Source organism: Jaculus jaculus, chromosome 7 (assembly GCF_020740685.1).
Source record: "Jaculus jaculus isolate mJacJac1 chromosome 7, mJacJac1.mat.Y.cur, whole genome shotgun sequence".
In the NCBI taxonomy this organism is placed as follows: domain Eukaryota; kingdom Metazoa; phylum Chordata; class Mammalia; order Rodentia; family Dipodidae; genus Jaculus; species Jaculus jaculus.
The window spans coordinates 125,703,598-125,721,438 of record NC_059108.1 but is presented as its reverse complement, the minus strand read 5'-3'; the positions used below and the strand labels follow the sequence as shown (position 1 = coordinate 125,721,438).

The 17,841-nt window shown below is 41.0% G+C and overlaps 1 protein-coding gene across 4 annotated transcripts in view; it reads right to left on the bottom strand.

The window, feature by feature from the left end:
- Positions 1–406: 406 nt before the first annotated feature.
- Pcnx1 (pecanex 1) overlaps positions 407–17,841 on the bottom strand; it is a 168,365-nt gene continuing 150,930 nt past the window's right edge. For all 4 annotated transcript variants that reach the window (XM_045154648.1, XM_045154649.1, XM_045154650.1 and 1 more), the window contains 8 exons: positions 16,674–16,774; positions 15,239–15,389; positions 13,154–13,384; positions 11,799–12,073; positions 10,200–10,405; positions 6,691–7,133; positions 5,920–6,060; positions 407–5,781 (listed from right to left, as the gene is read on the bottom strand). In XM_045154648.1, the coding sequence (XP_045010583.1) occupies positions 5,641–5,781; positions 5,920–6,060; positions 6,691–7,133; positions 10,200–10,405; positions 11,799–12,073; positions 13,154–13,384; positions 15,239–15,389; positions 16,674–16,774 (1,689 nt within the window). In that variant the 3' untranslated portion in view covers positions 407–5,640. The remainder of the gene's footprint in view (positions 5,782–5,919; positions 6,061–6,690; positions 7,134–10,199; positions 10,406–11,798; positions 12,074–13,153; positions 13,385–15,238; positions 15,390–16,673; positions 16,775–17,841) is intronic.

Here is a 17,841-nt window from a genome sequence, read left to right as displayed (position 1 = left end):
TGTCTACTCTTCCTGTCTGCATCTTTAGTGGTAGGTGAAGTCGCTGGGTGCCTGTCCAGCTCTGATCAGAATCCAAATGTTCCTTCCTTCTGCTGCACTGTAATCTAGATTGTAAGCGAATGGATACATACTGTTACCACCCTGCACATTCCAACCAAGTCTATCACTAACATGCAACATTCAAATCAACACAAAGGATATGTGCGACGGCCATCTCTGTGAAGGACAGCCCATGTTAACAGTGTGCACATCCCTATGTACTACGAGCTGAATCCCACATTTACAGGCCAAAGCTGTTTAACCTGTGACTTCAGAACCTAGTATGTGCTTTAAGACTATGCCACACAGAATATGTATTCTATATAATGTGTTCTGTATTTTAATTTGAAAGAAAAATGGACAGAAGGCAAAATGAAAAAAAATTTATTTCCTGTGTTTTATCCATGGTCAATACAGTATTTTTGATGCAATATATTTTCCAAAAAACCTTTCATCTTTTATTTTCCATTTTAAACAACTACAATATTTACAAGCTGTTTACAGTAACACTCACACACACACACACACTCACACTCACTGACACACTAAGTCCATGTATCCTTGTCTCTGGTTTACATTGAGTGCTGGTAAAGGCAATGGCGACCTTCCAGAGCCCATGTTCAGAAAAGGGAAACCATTCTCCTTCCTCCTGCCGACTCCCCCCGTCATTTTTTAATACTCCTCTTCCATTTCCTCATGCAGAGCTCACTGCCAGACATGGATAGGGGTAACATAATCAATTTTTACAATTTGCTTTTACTAAACTATAAGCTTTTAAAAGCGTAAGCAGATATGACTTCCACCTCCATTTCTCTATCGTTTTGGTTGTAGATTCAAGCTTCATATAGAGAAAAATCTTGCTTAACCACAAGTACACTAAACTCAAGAGTCACTGAAGCAGCCGTCTCATTCTTCCTCTGCTCTCCAGTCCAGGGTGTTCTCTCTCTGTGCAGGCGACACCCAGGACTCCACAGCACCAGCTTCACTCCTCCTAGCTTGGCTCCACTGAGTCAGGTGTGGTCAGCTGCAGAGCTGAAGTGTGGGAAAGAAGGCAGAACCCCACATCATAGGCATAACATCAGAACAAAGTGACAGGGGCTCAAGAGCCTATAGAGCTTTATGTTGATTCCACAAAACAGCAGATCACAACGTTCAGCTCACAAGTGAGCTGTTTATTCTATCTGGCTTAGAGACAAGAGAAATTCTTATCAAACAGAAATCTTGACAGATGATTCTGTGGAGGTGGTTCACAGCAGAAACTACACCTCTGGGTTCATTCAAAATTAATACTCCTCATTCATATTCCTTCAGACCTATTTATTTATTCCTCTCTGATTATAGTTCTTACCTAAAAGGGTAACAAGTTTAAAATGAGAAGGCCTGGTTGTATATCATTTAGATTATGTTTAAGAAAAATAAAGAAAAAGGGGGGCTGTTTTTCAAACAGGTATTTTTAAAAAGCAGTATGTACTTAACATAATATTAAAATTTACACTACCTAAGTACATTGTAGTATCTAATTTTCCTCTTTTCCCTGATCAGTTGAGCTCAGTATCTACATAAGACTGAAACTGTATATTCAAAGGCCAGTAACAGGCTCCATGTGCCATCCCCTCAGCCTCATCTCCAATCACCTTGGAGTTAAAGGACATACCTCTAGAATGAACATGGATACAGCCGAACAATGCATTGTCTCTAAAGAAAAAGTAAGCTGGGTCTATGCTTAAAGTAACTTGGTGATTACTACAAACAAAAATGAAAATTAATACTGATGACTTAGAATTTTTTTTTTAAAATCCCAGAAGCAGATTTGTCTATATCCATGAAAAAGAACTTAAAATAAATATGGAAGTAACTAACACACTGGACAGAATTTTATACTTCAGGAGTTAGTAAACATAAATTCAAGGAAGTCTCACATAACACTCATAACACTTTTTTTTTTCCCAAGTCATATATTGAGGATGAAGAATGCTTAAAATTTAGCTGAAAAGCCAGGCATGGTGGTGCACGTCTTTAATGCCAGCACCTGGGAGGCAGAGGTAGGAGGATCGCCATGAGTTTGAGGCCACCCTGAGACTACACAGTGAATTCCAGGTTGACCTGGGCTAGAGCGAGACCCTACCTTGAAAAACCAAAATTAGATGAACAAAGAAACAATTCTGGTCTAGGGTGTTGCTAAGAAACAAGGTAGAATTTCTGAGAAGGCACAGCTGCCCTCACTGAGATGGAAAGCCATACTTCCTCCTCTGACAGGAGATGGGAAAATGAACCAATGCAGGGAGGAGAGCAACCTTCTCAACAAACTAGTTTACTGTGTAAGATCCATACTTGGACTGCTTGACATTTGGTGCCTAGAGTCATTTTCCACTTATCCTTCAAGATAGAAATACTGCCTGATATCTTCTGGTTCAAGGACTAGAAGTATTTCAAATGTACTTAAAATATTTTTCAAAATACTTCAAATCTAATAGAATTTAATCTTCTACTATTGGAAACCCAAAGAAGGCAGAATACTGACTAAGTCTGCACACTAGTTTCATAAGAATTAAACTTCTCTTACCTTAAAAATATTCACACAGCCTCATCACTACTCTCCCAAGTTCCATAAATATCAGCATTTTATGTTAATCTAGATTCTTGGAAAATTAAAGCTCTTTAGCAAAAAGTCAACATTGAAAGTTTTATCAAGTGTTGAAATGGTGTAATAAGACAGTTTACACCAAGATTGGAAGATTAATCGAAGGCTTAATTTAGAGCTAGGATTTTTTTCTTCTGTGGGATTGTCCTCTTAAAGGCAGGGATAAAAAAGAAAACCAAGCAAGAAAATAAACACACACATATTTCAACCATGTAGCTCCACTTTGAAGGAGAGAATTTCTTTGAAAGTATTTTACTTACTTGCAAATTATAGGATTCTGAAAAATTGGCAACTATGGATTAAAACCACTAAGGTATGCTGGGGTCTAGTACTCTAATGAGAAAGGCTAAGCAGAAAATCAAAAATCACTACTCAAATAGGCACAGAAACAAAACACTGATGATCAATTTAATGAATGCATATAAACACTTAATTTTGATCAACTGAAGACACAAATCCTTCCTTAGTGATCACTATTTCCCTGTGGTAACTAGAAAAGTAGTAGGTTTTTTTCAAAAGACTATCAGTGCTTAGATTTGAAAAGTAAGAACAGGGCTTCTCTTAGGGTCCATAATTTATAAATATAATAAAGTTATATGTGGTAACAAAAGATAACTTGCTTCAAGTTTCCAACAATCACAAAGTAAGACTTGATATATGTGTTTCATACAAAGTCTACTCTTACATATGAAATCTGACTTTTCAAAGCACAAGATATGTCTTAACAATTTTTCTTTTTTTGAGTGAGCAGCTAGGAATAAAAAGAATTCTGGTCCTTCAGACTATACTATCTGAGCTCAGCTGTTTTCGTTTTTTTCTGTGTGGGAAAATGGGTTATGTTCCCGTGAGATTGATAAGCTCCACTTACTCACCCATCTAGAACTAGCAGTGAAAAGACCAGACTCATTTTAGAGAGGGGACAAGAAGCAGGGAGGAGAATCCTTTGAGAAGATCTAAAAAATAGGTAAATAGATCATATATTCAATTTCAGAAAATAACAACACTGAACCCGTGGTGTACCACAAATTTGCCAAAATGAGGCAGAATATATTAATAGTAGTCAGAAAATATACTTTAAAATGGTCAATTTAGAAAGGGTTCCTTTGTGTAAAGGTCCAATAAATCAATTAACAAATATTTTTCAACAGTAAAATTTGCAAAGTGTGAAGTGTATGGCAATGTCAACACAAGGCACATTGGGTTCCAACTGACCAGCAACTTTACCACTGGGAAAAGTGAAACAGGGCTTTGAAGTGGAGGTGCAAGCATGCACGTCAGCCGTTACTACTCCAGCTTTCTTTCCTTCTCCTGTGGTGTCACGGGACCCTGTGAGATTTACCTCTGAATGAACAGGAAAAGCAGCTCTCCACTCACCTCAGAAAAGATACTGCAAACCTGTCTCGAACACAGTAACCATGAGACCGATGTAGCTACTAAGTACTGAAAGATGGTCAGCGCCACGTGTTGAAATGATAACACTTTGTATATGTCAGATTAAATGTACTGTATCAAGATGAACCTGACTTGTGTCTTTTTACTATCTATTCGTAGGGTGAAGGATGGCTGCTCCTAAATCCTCAAAGGAGATGTACAATGTTCTTTGGACTTTCAAACCAAAAGGAAATTTTTCTTAGGAATTAAAAAAAAATGCTTAAACTTGCAAATTAAACCTAAATAGAAGTTCCATGTAGCCTAATTGTAAATCCAAGATATACATTTCCCTGAATACATGCTCTTAAAAAACCAATATAATTTATGAGACAACATGAATTAAGTCAATTTCACAGTTATAAATATTTCAAATGACAGGTATACCCCATAAATTATAGGAAATAAAATTCAAGTAATAGAAAAATAACAGACAAAAAGTAAAGTTATTAAAAAGGAATAGAACAATAAGAGGTGCACCATTTGGATTATTTTGTTTGAAAAAAATTAGCTGAGAAACTGAGCTTCATGAGAATCACTTCCAGTAGGGACTATGAAAACAAAGGTGACAGGTCCTTTCTGAAGTTCCCGGTCAGTCAACTTCTCTGAAAAGCAACAGCACTTCCTTTCCAGAACTGAGCCTGGCAGAGCTTGCCTGAGCAGAAGCACGGGCACACACTGCAACAAGCTGTTCAGGGGTGACCCAGTAGCTGGCCTCAGTACTCATAGGGCCACCTCCCTGGCCACTGGCTCTGTGACACAGGGCTGAAGCTGTGTGCATCTTGAGAGTGGCATTCACTTAAAGATGACGTCCAACACGCTGGCATGAAGCACAGATGCTAACAGAACACGGGCAGCTGACTATGCTTATCAGGAAAGGGAAGGGTTAATCCCAAAGGCAATTTAAATAATGGTATTTTATTTTTCTATATAAATAAATGTTCTGAGAAATCTCAGATTTAGTGCATTGTCATAAAAAATTAGTGCAGGTTTTTTCATTAAAGTTTTTAGCGCTCAGGAATAAGATAAATCTACATCTATTCATCATCTTTCTCACTGTACATTACATTTTTATACTGCTATGCATCAAACCAAATGTTTCCACATGGATTTCTTTGTAAAAATCATAGTAAATTGATTTCATGTTGTACAACAACAACAAAAAAATGGCAATTATTTTTGGCAAAGAAATTAGAAAAATACGAGATCATAGTTTAGAAATGAAGTTTGTTGTTTTAAAGCATAGGCAATGCATAGGAAACCTTCTTAAAGATGTATTCCAAAAGAACGTTTATCTTTCATGCAAAATGTGTTCTTGGCAGTTAACTTAAAAAAATATTTCCACTTTATTTGGGATGGAGACAGTGACAGGAGTCAGGGTAAAGGGCCAAGAGAGGCGCTTAACTGAACCACTGTCCTCACGTCTGCCACAAGAGATCCACGTGATCCCGGCAGGCTGAGTGGTCGCTCCCTGGCTCTCCGGCTCCATGTGTGGGAAGCAAGAGAGAGGAAACCAGGTACAAAGCAGCAGCTCACACTTCCGCCCCAAGTTCTAGTACTCCGGTTTCAATGATAGTCACGAATTTATCATCGATCTGGACCAGAAGCACTGCCTTGTCGATGTGGGACCTCATACCAGGGTCTCTGCTGCAAGGCACCCATCGGTGAATCACCTAGTGACTCAGAAGAAAACAACAGTTAATGGTGGAGAGCTGGGGTGAACTCAGCCCTGCAGCACACTCAGGAGACACTCAGCTACGCATGCGCAACAAGGGAGGCAGCACCCCAACAAGCACCATCAGAGAACTCACATGGCCTTCCATGCCCTCCTGAGGACTCCAGTCTTTCCAGCTGTTTCTCCCAGCTTTTAACCGAATTCCTTCATCAGGCCACTGCAGCTCTTTCCTTTTTGACAAGTTAATCCCTTCCAGAATTTGACTGGGATCCACAATCTAAGCAAATAAATCAGGAGCATTTCTAATTCAGCTTTCCCTTAGTGATGAAAAGCAAAATTCCAAATGAAAATTCCAGAGAACTCCTCATACATCTCAAATTCTCCACTGCTTACAGTGAAATAAAAATAAAGTCTATAAGGAAAATACTTTAAAAGGGGGGAGAGATTGGAGAGAAGGCTTAGCACTTAAGGCTCTTGACGTGAAGCCTGAGGACCCAGGTTCGACTCCCCAGGACCCAAATATGCCAGATGCACAAGGTGGTGCATGTGTATGGAATTCTTTTAGTAGTGGCTAGAGGCCCTGGTGTGCCCATTCTCTCTCTCTCTAAAATAAATAAATAAATAAATACAAATTTAAAAAGTCCTTAAACAAATCTGAAGAGCACCTCCTGATTCTTTCTGGATTTCGGCTTTCCTCCTCGCACAGGCGCGGCAGTGCTGAGCACAGGACAACTGTCACCGTTGCGAAGCCTGCTCACTTTCAGGTTTTACACCTGAAGAAAACTTTGTTTTCAATATTCAAAAGTGCTCTAGTCCCCCAGCTAAAGAATGGGAGTTTTCACAGGAGTCTCCTGCTCAACCAGGGGACATAAGAGCACAGGAGCAACACTTGGTGTCGTTTACTCACTTGGACTCTGTAAATCACGTCCCCCTTTCTGGCATGCGAACTGCTGGCAGGACTTAAAGTGTTGCCCGGCTGGGCATCCGTGGTGCTGCTCTGCCCTCCCTCTGGTCCAAGAAAACCAACCAGAGCGTGATGCTTGCAGGCCGGGATACTTTGGCTCGAGCTGCTGGAGGAGGGCAGGCCGTGCTGTGCGCAGACCGTGCCACTCTGACTGGTGGCCTCCAACTGGTTCACCATGGAGAGGCGGGACTGGATGGAGGACGGCAGGTTCCGAAGAGATATCTGGCTGGTGGAGGAGCGCCGGCACGGCACAAATCCTGTGGTGGACATCCGGAGAGACGAGTGCCGGCTGCTGTAGCAGTAGGAAGACTGGCTGGCCACGGAGGCGCGAGCGGGGGACTGTCTGACCAGGCTTGACTGCACAGAGTGGGCGCTGTGGCTAGTGCCTGGGGAAGCAACAAGAATGGTACTCACTCAAGGGAGACAAGTTCTCCTGAAGCAATCACTAGGTAAATTTATGAAAGTTGTTTGTTTCGTTTTTTTACGGTAGGGTCTCACTCTAGCCCAGGCTGACCTAGAGTTCATTATGTAGTCTCAGGCTGGCCTCAAACTCACAGTGATCCTTTTACCTCTGCCTCCCCAGTGCTGGGATAGAAGGCATGTGCACCACGCTCAGCTAAAACTTTTAACATTACCAAAAAGAAACAACTACTTGAGACCTGTTTTCTTGTATGGTTTTTTAATATAATTATTTGTTCAAGGCTTTTAAAAATTCAAGTTATACTTAAAGATAACAGTAAATAGGTAGATTTCAGTTAGGATAAATTCTAAAAATATCTTTCAGAAATATAAGAATACCTTATTAGATCTAAGATAAGTTATCTTGGGAAATGGGATGGTCAGAGATACTTATTAAGAAACACTGAAGCTGGGCATGGTGACACACACCTTTCATCCCAGAACTCAGGAGGATCATGGTAAGTTCAAGGCCAGCCTGACACTACAGAGTGAGTTCCAGGTTAGCATGAGCTAAAGTGAGACTTTATTTTGGGGAAAAAAAAAAAAAGTAAGGAAAGACTACATGTAGGGAAGAAGTAACAGAGACAGGATATAAGAATATAACCGACTACAGGGCTGGAGGATGGCTTAGCGGTTAAGGCACTTGCCTGCAAAGCCAAAGGACCCAGGTTCAATTCTCTAGGACACATATAAGCCAGGTGCACAAGGTGGTGCAAGTGTCTGGAGTTTGTTTGCAGTAAGCTGAAAGACCTAGCACATCAATCTCTATCTGCCTCTTTCTCTCTTTTCCTCAATAAATAAAATTAGAAACAAAATATGACTATATATTAAAATCCTCAATTAAAATTTGATTTTTCAAAGGCAGAAGAGATGGCTCAGTGGTTAAGACACTTGCTTGCAAAGTCTAAGAACCCAGGTTTGATTCCCCAGTACCCATGTAAAGTCAGATGCACTAGGTGGTACATGCTTCTGGAGTTCATTTGCAATGACTAGAGACCCTGGCATACTCATTCTCTATCTGCCTCTTTCTCTCTCTCAAATAAATATATAAAAAATAAATAAACTATTAATAAAAGCTATATGTGACAAGCCCATGGCTTGCTGTATATCATATTAAAATTTGTTTTTTTTGGGGGGGGCTGGAGAGATGGCTCAGCAGTTAAGGCACTTGCCAGCAAAGCCAAAGGACCCAGGTTCTATTCCCTAGTATCCATGTATCCAGCTGAATGCATAAGGTGGCACGAGTCTGGAGTTCGTTTGTCATGTCTGGAGGCCCTGGAACACCCATTCTCTCTCACTCTCTAATAAATAAATAAAAATTTTAAAAATTGTATTTTTGCTGGGTGTGGTGGCACACGCCTTTAATCCCAGCATTCAGAAGGTGGAGGTAGGAGGATCACTATGAGTTCAAGGCCACCCTGAGACTACATAGTGAATTCCAGGTCAGCCTGGGCTAGAGTGAGACTCTACCTTGAAAAACCACAAAAAAAAAAAAAAAAAAAGTTTTAAGGTGGGCATGGTTGTGCACACCTTCAATCCCAACACTTAGGAGGCCTAGGTAGGAGGATAACTGTGAGTTTGAGGTTACTCTGTTTCTTAAAAGAGGAGGGGGGAAGAAACCCCACTGTATGACTCATATACATGTGGAAGCTAAAAACTGAACCTATAGGCAGCGGCTGACAGGGAGATGCATCGCCTGGCATGACTACAGTGAACAATAAAATGCTGCATGCTTTCAAAGTGCTGAGTAGATATAAAATGTTCTACACACACACATGTACGCACGTACGTACAAGGAAAGGGATGTGCTAACTAGCTTGTTTTAATCACGAGGAAGGCAACACTGTGATGCTCAAAGGTGGAAAGGCTTTCCTTCCTGACTGCTGAGAGTGTCTGCTACACAGAAAGCTTTCTGATAATACTTTTTGGTAACAGGTATCAAGAGACTTATTTGTGTAAGTTCTGTTCTACTGATTCCATTTTTTTTTAATTTTTTATTTATTTATTTGAGAGCGACAGACACAGAGAGAAAGACAGATAGAGGGAGAGAGAGAGAATGGGCGCGCCAGGGCTTCCAGCCTCTGCAAACGAACTCCAGACGCGTGCGCCCCCTTGTGCATCTGGCTAACGTGGGACCTGGGGAACCGAGCCTCGAACCGGGGTCCTTAGGCTTCACAGGCAAGCGCCTAACCGCTAAGCCATCTCTCCAGCCCTGATTCCATTTTTAATGTTTTGTTTTTATTTATTTATTTGACAGAGAGAAAGAGGGAGGGAGGAAATGAGAGAATGGGTGCACCAGGGCTTCCAGCCACTGCAAATGAACTCCATACACATGTACCACCTTGTGCATCTGGCTAACATGGGTTGTGGGGAACTGAACCTGGGTCCTTTGGCTTTGCAGGCAAGTGCCTGAACCACCAAGCCATCCCTCTGGCCCCTGATTCCATATCTAAAGTTTCTAGCCTAAGAAAGTAATAAATGGTTACACATGAAGATTATTACAATACTGTCAGAATAAACTAATCTATTGTCTTGTGGGAGAGAAGCTAAATAAAATATAATTAAATAATGACTTTAAAAACCAATTTTAGCTGGGCGTGGTGGCACACGCTTTTAATCCCAGCACCCTGGAGGCAGAGATAAGGAGGATTGCCATGAGTTTGAGGCCATCCTGAGACTAGATAGTGAATTCCAGGTCAGCCTGAGCTAGAGTGAGATCCTACCTCAAAAAAAAATTTTTTTCCCCAAGAACCCTTAATAGAGTTAATAAAATATGGTAAACATTAATTAAATATATATATCAAAATTATACAAATGATTGCTTTAAACGGTATAATGTACAATTGAGAGTTTAGCAAAGTATTCTGTGTGTGTGTGTGTGTGTGTGTGTGTGTGTTCCAAGTAGATAATATACATTCCCCTTTTTAGGCACATTCTCACCGGCCCCGTGACTGAGAGGCCAGCATTCCATATGTAACTTTCTTCATGTTTACCTAGTGTTGGAGGATAAGATGTGGCAGGTGGGTGGAGACCTGTTCCTGATCCTTGCCCAGGATTTCCAGTGCTTCCCTGGGACATGTTGCTGTGGGGATCACTGGCAGTGGTTGAATTGTTACCAGGACAGGAAGTCCCACCTCCAGTGTCAGAATCTTCGATATTGCCACCACTGTTACAGCCAGCTCCACAACCTTTCCTTAGCCTAGGAATAAATATCCGAGAAAGAAACATTAGCCCAAGATCACTTCAACATCAACCCTTTATTCTTTCTCTAGCTCTTTTCCTCGGGAGCTACTGTGGCAAGCACCTTCCAGTTCAAATTAAACCCAGGACAACTAGCAACTGTCCTGGATGACTGTTACTAAGTTTGGTACTGGAAACCCTGTACCTATCTTTTATCATTCTATTAGGAAGAAGAGCTCAATTTCTCCAAGGAAGTATCAGTGTAACAGATCTATTTGAAAACAAAATTCCTTTGCACACTATCCTGGCTATGTTCCTCCTGTTTGCTTAAGGGCTAATGTTAAAACTTTAATCTTTATAAGCACTGGGTACTCCTAGAAAACTTGAGAAAACTATTAGGAGTTTGCTGCTCTAAGCATCACATCCTGTTTTCCCTAAGTTTTGATATTAAAGAAACTCAACCACTCTTAAGATACCAAGTGTCTGGGAAGATGGCCCTGCAGTTATGATGCTTGCTTGCAAAGCCTGCCAGCCTGGGCTTAATTCCCAAGCCACCCACAGAAGGCAGGTAAGTGCGAAATACAGCAGAAGCATCCAGTACTGGTTTGCAGCAGTAAGAGTCCCTGGTGCCTGAATACATGTACGTACACACATGTGCAAGTAATTTTTTTTAATTGAGAATATAATGTTCCATAATTTTGTTTTACTGTTCATTCCTATACCATCTATGCCACTTCCTTAGACACAGGAGCACGCTTGACCGTGCTGAGAAGGCAGGAGCAGCACCTCTGCACGGCACAAGCAGGGGAGCAGCAAGTGTGCAGAGTGCCAAAGTGGGAGAATGGGATAACATAGTATTTCTTACACTTTTCTCTCAATTTACAATTGCTTGCACAAACAGGGCAAATTCTAATAGTGGTGATATGCTGCAAGAAGCAAAGAAATAAGAAGAAAGGGAATACTCAAGGTTCTACTGAAGTTGCACCCTGGCTGCACTAGCTCCACGACACTTAACCAGAGTCACAGCTTAGGTTTTGTGAAAGTTCTAAACATAAAAATGCCACAGTTCGGGTCTGGAGAGATGGCTTAGCAGTTAAGGTGCTTTCCTGAAAAGCCTAGGAATCCAGGTTTGATTCCCCAGCACCCACATAAGTTGGATGCACATAAGATGGTGCATGTGTCTGGAGTTCCTTTGCAGTGCCTAGAGGCCCTGGCATATCCATTCTCATTCTCTCTCTCTGTCTCCCCCCGCCCCAAATAAATAAAAAATACTACCATTCTACTTCCTAATGTTCAGATGTAGTAAGTTTGTTTTATGCCATGACATCCAAGTCTTTTGTCCAGATGAGCTAATGTAGACTGCTGAGATAAATGTTCCAGACACGGCTGAGAAAGACAACCCCACAGCTTACCTGTGCCAGGTTGACACGACGAAGTTTCTGATATTTCCCAAGCTGATAGGTCCTCCAAGAACTTCTTTGAGCTGCTCATGACTGTCAGCATAAGATGTGGTCAGGGGCGACACGAAGATCGGATAGCCAATAGGCTGATCACAGGACGAGTTTATCATGTTCCGCAGAGCCTGCTTTGCATTCTGGATGCTGCCTCGCTCTGGGTTCCGGTTACGGAGGAAAACAAGCTCTTGCTGCTGCCCAGCCCAAAGGCCTCGGACACATTCCTTATTCACCTGGAAACCAGAATAGATGGGAACTAGTAAGGAGCCAAGAATGAAATCTGGAGAAAAGAAAGAGCAAAAATAGAAGTGATACTCAAGACAGCATGACAGCCAACTATGAAAAGCTGCGAACATATCTAAGTAGGTCACATCTGAGTAAGACTTAGCCAATTTCTCTCATCATTAGCAGACTGTTTAGTACTAAGCACGTACAGAGCTCAAGTTAGTGAACCACATTTGAAATTTTTTTTTTAAAGGCAAAGAAGAAACCTTTGTATTTTATTTCTGAGACAGAGAGGGAGAAGGAGGCAGAGCCAGGGAGAGAATGGGCACACCAGGGCCTTTTGGCTGCTGCAAATGAACTCCAGATGCGTGTGCCCCCTTGTGTGACCTGAAGATTCAAACAAGCGTTCTTAGGCTTCACAGGCAAGTGCCTTAACTGCTAAGCCATCTCTCCAGCCCTAGATTTGAAATATTTTTGATAAAATTGGAAGATAACACAGTTCATGTCGAAAGGATGGTTGTGATGAGGGTTGATTAAATGATGTATATAAAAATAAATCAGGGCTGGAGAGATGGCTTAGCGGTTAAGCGCTTGCCTGTGAAGCCTAAGGATCCCGGTTCGAGGCTCGGTTCCCCAGGTCCCATGTTAGCCAGATGCACAAAGGGGCGCACGCATCTGGAGTTCGTTTGCAGAGGCTAGATGCCCTGGCGCGCCCATTCTCTCTCTATCTGCCTCTTCTTCTCTCTGTCTGTCGCTGTCAAATAAATAAATAAAAATAAACAAACAAATAAATAAATAAATCATTTAAACTATCAAAATCAAATTTTAAAATGAATGTCTAAATCCATGTGTACACACACAAACACACAGAGCGTGCACTTTCATATAATGGATAAAAGACCATCAACATTGAAATAGGTAGAAAAGTCAAGTGAATCAGAAATCTCAGAGAACAGTGAATCACTGATATGATGTGCAAAGTGCTCCTAACTCTGAATGCTCATGCAGTGTGCTCATTTGCTTTCCTGAAATCAGTACCAATCACATTTCCAAGTGTGGATGAAGCTATCTACCTTCAGTTAACTTACCTTAATGACCCGGAAGCTCAGGTAGCGTCTGTTGAGCATGATGATCTTGTACTCATTGGTGCCATCATCCATGACGTGCCGCAGAGCGAGCAATGAGGGAGAGTTGGCAAGAACTGCGCTCCGCCATGCGGGGTCCCCCTCATGGGCTATCACAAGGTTCTTTTCATGAGACACGATGGCTTCATAGAGCACAGTAGGGTCGTCATACTCATCTGGAGAAGTAAAATGATCCTAAACACAGAAATACCAAGTACATTTATTTAGAAAAAGTGGAGAGTGACTTCCAGGACAAAGGTAACATCTATAGTTCCTCAGAAGTTACTAAGTGGAAGTTCTTATGAACATCATTTCCAATACATTCATTGTCTTTGTTCTTTCTACCTTTTGCATGTGCGTGTATGTGTTCACCTGAGCATGTGGAGGACAGAGATTAATATCAGGTGACTTCTTGTTTGTTCCCCATTTTAACTTACTGAGGCAGGCAGGGTCTCTCACTTAAACCTAGACAACTGATTCAGCAAGTCTAGCGAGTCAGCTTGACCGGGTGATCTCCACCTCCGAAGCACTGACATTTCAGGTAGGCTCTCACTTCCACTCAGCATTTATGTGGGTGCTGGAGAGTCCAACTCCAGTCCTCATTCTTGCATGGCAAAGGCTTTTTTCACCAAGCTATCACACCAGCCTGGTTTTTCATATCTTATTCATACATTTTTTTATTCATATGTGTGTATGTACATGTTCACATGTATGGGTATGCATGTGAAGGTACGTGTATGTACATACATGTGCAGGCTAGAGGACAATGTTAAGCATCTTCTTAATTACTCTTTTTATCTTTTTCTTTTCTTTATTTGAGATAAGAACCCTTCTTGACCCTGGGAATCACTACTTTAACTAGCCAGGAAGTCCCAAGGATTCTCCTGTCTCTGCTTCCCCAGAACTGGGATTATAAACGCATGCCATCATACGTAACAATTTTTTTTTTTTTAAGGTAGGGTGTCAACTCTAGCCCAGGCTGACCTGGAATTCACTATGTAGTCTCAGGGTGGCCTTGAACTCATGGTGATCCTCCTACCTCTGCCTCCCGAGTGCTGGGATTAAAAGCGTGCGCCACCACGCCCGGCTCAACAATTTTACATGGGTGCTGGGGATCCAACTCAAGTCCTCATGCTTGCACAGCAAGCACTTTACTGTAGAGTCATCTCTCAGCCCCTGTCATACTTATTTTTAAAAATATGTTACTTACTAGAGAGAAAGAGAATATAAGTAAACCAAGGCCTCTTGCTGCTACAATTGAACTCCAGAAGACACATGTGCAATGTTGTGCATCTGGCTTTATGTGCGTACTGAAGAACTGAGCCTGGGCCAGCAAGCTTTGTAAGCTCCACTGAGCCATCTCTACAGCCCCCCTATCTTTTAACTAAAGGAAGATGTGTCTATTTAAACTAAGCATATTTCACATCAGGCAACATGTCTACACTAGTTCTTGAACGCCATTTTATCCTCTCTCTCCTCTGCTTATGATATGGCTCAGTCCTGAGCTTTTCATACAGACTGGGTGTCCCAGTCCCTTTCTTAGCCACTCACTCATATGACTAATATTCAATATCTACCATGTGTAGGACTATGCCAAGAAGACTGGATAAAACAAAGGAACTACATCTCCCTTTAGCAACCTATCATTCTATAAAGCATAGTAAATGGAATACAGAGTCCAGTGAAAGCAGCTCCTGTTATGCTGTGCTTGGGAGTTGTTAGACGTTCACCCAGGAAAGAGGTCTGGATTACTACTATTACATTAAGTCAAAACAAGGTCAAAGACCTTTATTTTCTGCTTGAAACTGCTTAAAGTTTTCTTCAAATTCATGTTCATCCAGATCAATCAATTCCCAATATTAATATTAATTTTTTCTACTAGAAACACAACTTTAGGTGTTTAAGATTTAATGTCCTGCCATAAATCATGTTTTTATTGATTCAAAAGACAGCATTTTTCAAAAATTACCAAAAACATAGTGTGGAAATCAAATGTCAAAGTATTAGCAAACCCCAGTACTGAGTTAAAAGAAAATCTCATCTTCTTACCTGATGAAGTTTAATGGACATACGGATTCCAGGTACTACCACTTTTCTTAACAATTCCATGTCAGCAAAGATCCATTCATCTCGAATTGAAGAAATACGGAAATCTCCTTTAAACAGGGCATGCAATCCATACAGGAATGACTCTAAGTTACTGTTCAGATTGGAGACAGAAGTTCACATATTTTGACAAAGGTCTTCATAACATGGGTTCTTACATCTGGCTGTGCATCAGAATCATTTAGGATTATTTTGAAAATAGGTTCCAGGAACTAAAGTCAGAACTCCTAAATCACAACCACAAGAGCTAGGAACCTGTTTGACCTGGGATCCTTGCTTATGAACCACTGTAACACTCCATGGGGGAAAATACATTACAATACATGATGGAGAATCTATTGTAAAACAGGTCATCACCCGGCCTTATGTGGAGACACACGCTTAAACCCTCAACTCTGAGAGGCTGAGGTAGGAGAATTACTGTGAGTTCCAGGCCAGCTTGGGCTAGAATGAGACTCTACCTCAAAAAAGCCAAGGGAGGGCTGGAGAGATGCCTCAGTAGTTAAGGTGTTTGCCTTAAAAGGCCAAAGGACCCAGGTTCAATTCCCTAGGACTTATGTAAGCCATATGTACAAGGTGGCTCATGTGCCTGGAGTTCATTTGCAGTGGCTGCAGGCTCTTAAGTGCCTATTCTCTATCTGCCTCTTTCTCTTAAAAAAAAAAAAAAAAAGCAAAGGGAGAAAGGGAAAGAAATTAAAATATGTGGCATTTCTTTTTCTTTTTAATTTTATTTATTTATTTGCAAGGAGGGAGAGAGAGAGGAGAGACAGACAGAGAGAGAGAAAATGGGCATGCCAGGGCCTCTAGCCACTGCAAACAAACTCCAGATGCATGTGCCCCTTGTGCATCTGGCTTATGTGGGTCCTGAGGGAACTGGACCTGGGTCCTTTCGATTCACAGGCAAACACCTTAACCACTAAGCCATTTCTCCAGCCCATTATATGGCATTTCTTAATTGTAATTCATTTGTATATCTGTGTCAGAAAATTCAATTAATTTTCACAATCCCAGAATGAAATATATACTACATTATATACGAAATTTCTGTGGACAAAGATTGCAAAGAAGTGTGGAAAAATAAAAGAAGGTGAATTTTTCTAGGGAAATAGGTATGTATGGGAGAAAGTGAATAAAAGCTTATGACATGATTGTAAATGATCTTAATTCCATTAATAGTAGCTATTCACACAAGTGTGCATTTTAAAAGCCAGGTGTATTAACCAGTTAGTAGAATACAAGCTGTTCAGATAAAAAGATCTATTAAAAAAATAAAATCTAAAGAAACATTTGCAAAGTAGCCCAAAATAAAAATTAATTTCAATTTAGGTTAGACAGCCTCCTGTACTTGCCTTTTTGGAAACAGAAATGGCTACTTTACCTGGACATATGGTGGGAGGCAGTTCCCAGTGCTCTCCGTCCCAGGACACAGAGTCCATAACAAAGAGTCACCAGGGATGAATCTTTGTCCACATCCAGTGGCTTTAAACAATAGAGAACATTTGCTATCAGAAAAGGCACATATGTATTTAATAATCAGAAAATATTTAATTCATACATTAGAGAGAGGACAGAGGAAAAAAATTCAACTAGAACACAATCAGAGAAGGAAAGGATGACGTCTCACTTCTATGTAATACAAAAGTTAGAAGAACGCCTTGGAAGAATATGGTGGAGTCTCAAGAGGAGGAGGCAATCAGTAGTAGTATTTATGTCAGCAGTATATTCTCCCTTCTGCTACAAATTTTTACTTAAATCAAGATTATCCCACCTCATTAATATCATGTATTCTGTTCTTTGAATCACCATCCCCAGAATGGCTTTTTCCTGGGGAGGTCCAGTAAGTCATGTTTCACTGTGCTCCACAATGTCAAGTACTCAGGATGCTGAGTGGTTCAGCTCCACAAATCTTTAGCTGACATTGCTGAATGAGCTCTCGAATCACAGCCTTAGGCACTGTGGCTATCTGACAGGAGTCTGATTAGGGATGTGACATTACCCATAAGCATTCTAAGACCTATAAGAAACAGTAGCTGTTGACGTTGGTAATTTATGTTACTGTACGATAAGCTGTCCTAATGTGTGGATGGGGAATCATCTGAATTAAAATCACCCACGGTGATCCATATTTTATAATCTTGCTGAATCAAGAGTTTCTTGGAGGAGCCCCAAAGATCTTCACTGGCACAAGATCCTATGTCATCATTATCCAAATTCATATTTGAAAGTCAGTGACCTAGACATACACTACCCAATGTAGTAGCCACAGCCACACAGGCTATTTAAATCAGTTAAAGTGAAGTAAAATGTAAAGTCCAGGTCTTTAAAGGTGACAAATCACATGTGCTGATGGACAATAGCAGACACTTCCACCATGGCTGGAAGTTCTAGCACTCAGTATTGCTCAAGACTTTGTATTTGAGACAAACATACTGAACTCTTCTAAGTTGGGTGGGCAGTGCCAAGGAAGACTAGGTTTTGGAGAGTTCATGCACATAACCTGAACTTGCATGCACAAGGGGGAGGGATGCTATATGGACAGTGAGATT